The 6,035-nt window shown below is 28.2% G+C and overlaps 1 protein-coding gene across 1 annotated transcript; it reads right to left on the bottom strand.

The window, feature by feature from the left end:
- Positions 1-2,354: 2,354 nt before the first annotated feature.
- On the bottom strand, positions 2,355-4,321 carry LOC125853221 (loganic acid O-methyltransferase-like). Its single transcript, XM_049532895.1, has 3 exons — positions 4,180-4,321; positions 3,419-4,063; positions 2,355-2,726 (listed from the first exon to the last, which is right to left on the bottom strand). Exons 1-3 carry the CDS (start codon positions 4,246-4,248, stop codon positions 2,388-2,390), a joined length of 1,053 nt encoding a protein of 350 aa, XP_049388852.1. The 5' UTR covers positions 4,249-4,321; the 3' UTR covers positions 2,355-2,387.
- Positions 4,322-6,035: the final 1,714 nt, after the last annotated feature.

The following is a 6,035-nucleotide window of genomic DNA, read 5'->3' as shown; positions in this document are numbered from 1 at the left end:
CCCAGCTGAGAAGATGAAGTTAATGAGCAGGCCTTGAATTCAAGTTTGGAGAAAAGAGACTTCTGAATACTTGTGAAGGAGCGGATGTCTCGCCATTGTTGGTTCAAAGATATGAAAGAATGGATTCTTCTGGAAATGTTGAGAAAAAGTTAATTATCTATTTTGTGTTTTAAGTAAGATGACGGATTTGCCATCTATTTTGTCTTTTCTTTGAGGTAAAATGACAAATTTACCCTTGGTCGTCCTCCTCATCACATTTCTATATAATAGAAATATATATATATATATATATACTAGACATCGGAGCCCGTGCTAGCACGGGCCCAATATGTATCATTTTTTGTTCAATTTATGTGACAAAGTCAAAATTAAAGAGTTAATCAAACTTTAATATTAATTTAAAATAGTTTAAATTTTTAATTATTGTTAACTATGGTAATTTTTTTTTATGTCTTTTAACATTCTAAATTGGTAATTATTGTTGTATGATTTGTAATATCTTTTACGCAATTTTAAAATAATAAAGGTTATTTCTTCTTTCTCAATTTATGTGGTACTAATAAAATTTGGAGATTCAATCAATTTTTTTTGGCTTTAAAATATTCTATTCTTAATTACTGTAAATTATTGTACTTTCTAAGTAATTTTCAAATAATATATATTATTTCATTTGTCCAATTTATGTGTCACCGATAAAATTTGAAGAGTTAATCAGATCTTTTACATATTTTTATATCTTTTGAATATTTAAGTAATTAATTATTGTGATTATACAGTTATTTTAAAAAAATTAAACAACAAACAAAACGAATTCATCATAGGAAAATTACCAAAGCATCCTTGAATACATGAATAATGGGTCCCACTTTTTGTTTTAAAAAATATGCATATTGGGAGGATATTTTTGTCCAAAGTGGAAATAAAATAAGTATAAAGCATTAAAGTCTTTTAAAATTTTAAATTGTTAATTCTTATTGTGTTATTTGTAATACTTTTACGCCATTTTCAAATAATAGAGGTCATTTCTTCTTTCTCAATTTATGTAGTACTACAAATTTTTTGAGATTCAATCAATTTTTTTTGTCTTTGAAATATTTCTAGCTGTTAATTACTGTAATTTATAGTACTTTCTAAGAAATTTTCAAATAATATATATTATTTCATTTGTCCCAATTTATGTGTCACCGGTAAAATTTGAAGAGCCAATCAGATCTTTTACATATTTTTATATCTTTTAAATATTAAAGTAATTAATTATCGTGATTCATAATATTTTATAGAACTATTTTGTATAGTAAAATAAATGTAAAAGAAACAAACAAAACGAATTCATCATAGGAAATTACCAAAGCATCCTTCAATACATCAATAATGGGTCCGACTTTTTGTTTTTAAGAAATTGCACATTCGAAGGATATTTTTGTCCAAAGTGGAAATATTGTGTAAAAAATGTGTAGTTATTGTGATTTTGAATGTTTTGTGGGGTAATAGGACGCATGCAAAGTTAAGGTGTCTTTTTGAAAATCTGGGACAACTTCAAGTATCACTTAATGTTTTTTCTCAAAATCTAATTTACTTTCGTAAACTATGTGTCAGATCAAAATTTAAGAAATTCAAAAAGAATGAGTAATAAATAGCTCATACAATAACATATTTATTATTTAACTAAATAATAAATATGTAACTAAAAATCTTGTTAGCTTTTGATTGAAAGCTAACAAGATAGTTACAATCATAGTTGCATTGTGACTTATTATATATAGAATATATACACACATGCACATGTGTTACTTATGCTGATGTTATCCTTGCCAGGGGCTAGCTTTTGAATAAATTATGGATCTGTTTAATACGAAAAATGATGAATAATTAATTTTAAAATATATTTATCACATATTTGATTGAAATAAAATCGCAGAATTATTTATTCCGTATTATGATGTTATTTTTATTCCAATGTGATAATAATTCTACAATAGTTAATCTCATAATAACTTGTTCTCCGATCAAACGAGCCTTTTTATCCGCTTCTCATATTCCATTAGGTCCCAAATGGAGGCCATTTCTTGTCTGGTCTACTTGTCGTTTCGAAATCATTTTAATGATATCTTGAGATATGTTTTTAATTTTTTAAGGAGGAGATAAAGTATAAAATCTATTGTGACTGTGAAATATATCTTTAATTTTTCTAATTAAATTTTAGGCAAAAAATAAATGAGGAAAGAAAAACACAATAGAGTAAAAGTTAATAAAGAGACTTTTTTTTTAAAATTTTCTTTGTAGATAACATAAAGTGAAACAAATAAGGAAAAACATAATACTTGGCGTACGAGACGTGTCACATCATCTCTCCACAAACCTGAATTATATAGTTTTTTCTTTAGAATTTATTTACGCTTCAAAGCGACAAATAATTGGCATGATTTTTCATAATTAGCTTTCATCCATGCTGAAATTTCTTCACTTTTGAGTATAGTCCTTTCACAAGCCTCTTTTGCTATTTCACTTCCAAAATGATTGATTATAAGTCCTTCTAAAACAGCTCTCAGGTTTATCATTAAAGTCTTTGCATCAGCCTTATCCACAAGCTTTGATTGAGGATATGTTAACTCTATTTTCTCAATGCTAAAACAATCATTTTTCTCCACCACTTTAGTCATGTCTTCAACAGATGGAAAATACATTGGCAAATTAAATGAGTCAACTAAAGACTCATCTAACTTTCCCTGTGGAAAATAAATAAATAAATAAATCTCAATAACATTTATTTGTACATGTTTAATAAAATTTTGAACACATATACAAGGTCTGAACCAAAAATATATACACTGCGTCCACTCTTGTAAACACACAAGTTATACTTAATATATGATTCGATTCATTAGTTTCGATTCATTACTTTCTATTTATGTGAACATATTCTCGATCTTTTTAGTCTGTTTGAAAAAATATCTGAACATAATTTAATTTAGACTTTTTATTTATCCTTAACGAGAAGATTTTATAGCAACATAATGTTATGTCTTATTTAATATCAGAAATTTCAAAAATCTTCTTTTTTATTAAAGCTTTGTGTCTAGTCAAATTAGTTCAGATAAATTGAAAGGAATGAAGTTTATACAACATACAAAAAAAAATACCCAACAAACTTATCTTCTAAAATATATCATGACTTAGCATTCTAGTTATGGTGTAAGATGAAAAGATAATAACTAAACGCAAAATATGTTATTTATACATTTTAAATGAATTTCTTATCACAAATATAATATCGAATCTGACCCAATGTTATGTCGAACCCATAACTTTAATATAATGGCAAGTCCACCCTTGCCTTTAGGTTAGCCGATGGAGTAATATTTTTTTTTTAAAAAAGTGACGATATATATAACTTAAACTCAAAATATGATTTACTTACCTCATTCACCAAATCCGTAAGACTAGAGCCAAAGAATTTCATGAGACGTACATAACTTGAAAATGGTGTAATAAGCACCATCATTCCTCCCTGAACAATTTCCTCAGCTCTTGCATTAAAGAACATTTCCATGTCCTTTTCAAATTGAGCAAAATAAGCATTCACTACTTCAATATTTGAAGCACCTATATAATGAATCAAACCTTTATTCCATGATGGGGATTTCTCATCTAATATTTTTTTTGGAATCTTAGATAACCAATGTATAGAACAAGAAGAATGTGCAAAATGTATGGATCGCGATGGAAATAATCTATCATGAAAAGATCCTGGAACTCCGAATGCATAGTACGATCGATCAATGGGGAGTGATCGAAAGAGGGTGTTGAAATCATTGGTGATATGATCATTGAAAAATATTTGGATTTCAAGATTGTTATTAGTGGAATTTGTCATGACTTGGGACAAGTACTTGTCCTTTAGAGCTTCAACAACATGTTGCATTGCAATTAAAGTGTTTGGTCCAACAGAACATCCCAACTCCGCAATACATAATGTGTTTGAAGAAGATAACATGGTTTTGATGTCAAACTTTCCTATAATTGCATCTCTCACCATCTCCTTTGAGCCCTCTAACACTTCTCTCTGCATGCAATTATAACAACGATATAATCAGTGTAATCTAATAAGATAGTTTGAAACGAAAGGAGTATATATATAACTAATTCAAATTCAAAATTATATATAATATTAATATGTACCGCCAATTGTGAGTTTTTGGAGAAGCTATAAGGACCATCACCAGCATTCATGGGAAAAGATGTTGTCATTTTGGCTAATGCTAATTAATAATATGCTTAACAATCTATTTTTCTTTGAGTTTCTCTTGCTCAATGTTTTCTCCACACAGGTTCTTATATATGTGAATTTTTTGCATTTGTTCAAATAAGGATCTGTTTGGCAAGGAAAAGCCAAAGAAGAAGAAATCTCAAAAGAACACGTTTGATTTTACAATATTTGATGTCATCCATGACATCAACAAAAGGTTTAATTGGAAGGATTAAGAAAAATAATCTAGGTGATAAAATGATTGTGTGCATATGTAATGTATCGATATTGTATAAATGGTTTTGTAATGTATCAATATTGCATAAATAGTATAAAGTTGTGTATTTATATAACTACGTATTACAACAGTAATTAATATTAGACTAATAGTTAATATTTCTAGTACATTATCTGTTAGGGTTTTGTCCTGATTTTCTTGCCTTATTTGAAGTTTATTTTTTTCTAAAAGAAAAGACAAAACATTACCATAAATGTTTTTACTTTTCCTGAAAGGAAAATATAATATTCTTCTATATTTGAGTTATTCTTTCCTTGGAAGAAAAGTTTGGAACTCTATAAATTGAAGACCCCTCTTCTCATATCAAAAACACAATAGAATCCACAATGTAGTCAGTTAAGAGTCTTGTTTATGGGGAGATTTTCTCCTAAACATATTTATGTTTTTTTCAATATTATATTAGTTTAATAATATGTAGGTCGTTTGACCAAACCATATTAATAATATATCTTTAGTATGTTTTTATTTGTCGTCTGATTTGCCAACCATATGATATGCAATTGTAAGCTTCCGCATTACGTCTTAATCACTTTCGAACCCAACAAGTGGTATCATAGCACATGGTCCATCGATCCCATGGTCCGACGGTCCTATGGTTCAATGAGGTTGAAGATAGGCTCAAGATGGTTTCAAATCAATTTGTAATCAACGTGATGATAATGAAGATTTTTGTGCTACTACATGTGGAGAAAAATTTCAAATATATTTTCAACAATATCTGCTGCTCCATCCTTTAAAACAAAATCAATTTTCAACTCATGCTTATTTTAGAGCATGGGCTCCAACTTTCAATCCCTACAAACTTTAATGCTTGGACTCCACTTTTAACTCATGTATCTTTACTTTTAACGCATGAGCTCCACTTTTAACTCATGCATCTTACTTTTAATGCATGAGCTCCACTTTCAACTCATGCATATTACTTTTAACGCATGAGCACTTTCAATCCTGTTAATCACTTTTAACACATGGCTCCAATTTTAACTCATATCAATTTTTAAATCATAGTAAGCAGTAGTGATACATGAAAATTGTGTGAAGAAAGAGGATCAAGATTATGATGCAAGAAAATTCAAGCCAAAAGGGGAGATTTGTTAGGGTTTTGTCCTGATTTTCTTATCTTATTTGAAGTTTATTTTTTTCTAAAAGAAAAGACAAAACACTACCGTAAATGTTTTACTTTTCCTGAAAGGAAAATATAATATTCTTCCATATTTGAGTTATTCTTTCCTTGGAAGAAAAGTTTGGAACTCTATAAATTGAAGACCCCTCTTCTCATATCAAAAACACAATAAAATCCACAATGTAGTCAGTTAAGAGTCTTGTTTATGGGGAGATTTTCTCCTAAACATATTTATATATTTTTTAAATATTATATTAGTTTTATAATATGTAGGTTGTTTGACCAAACCATATTAATAATATATCTTTAGTATGTTTTTATTTATCGTCTGATTTGTCAACCATATAATTTGCAAATTATAAGCTTCC

This window comes from Solanum stenotomum, chromosome 1, assembly GCF_019186545.1.
Source record: "Solanum stenotomum isolate F172 chromosome 1, ASM1918654v1, whole genome shotgun sequence".
Taxonomy (NCBI): Eukaryota; Viridiplantae; Streptophyta; class Magnoliopsida; order Solanales; family Solanaceae; genus Solanum; species Solanum stenotomum.
Note: the sequence above shows the minus strand (reverse complement) of the source record. Positions and strands in the feature narration are given on the sequence as shown.

What these genes read in the sequence shown, in the direction of transcription:
- LOC125853221 (XM_049532895.1), bottom strand. Translation starts at nt 4,248, where the DNA reads ATGACAACATCTTTTCCCATGAATGCTGGTGATGGTCCTTATAGCTTC. An exon ending in CCAAAAACTCACAATTGGCG is followed by an intron (nt 4,064 to 4,179) that starts GTACATATTAAT and finishes AATTGCATGCAG; the next exon opens with AGAGAAGTGTTAGAGGGCTC. An exon ending in TTACGGATTTGGTGAATGAG is followed by an intron (nt 2,727 to 3,418) that starts GTAAGTAAATCA and finishes TATTTTCCACAG; the next exon opens with GGAAAGTTAGATGAGTCTTT.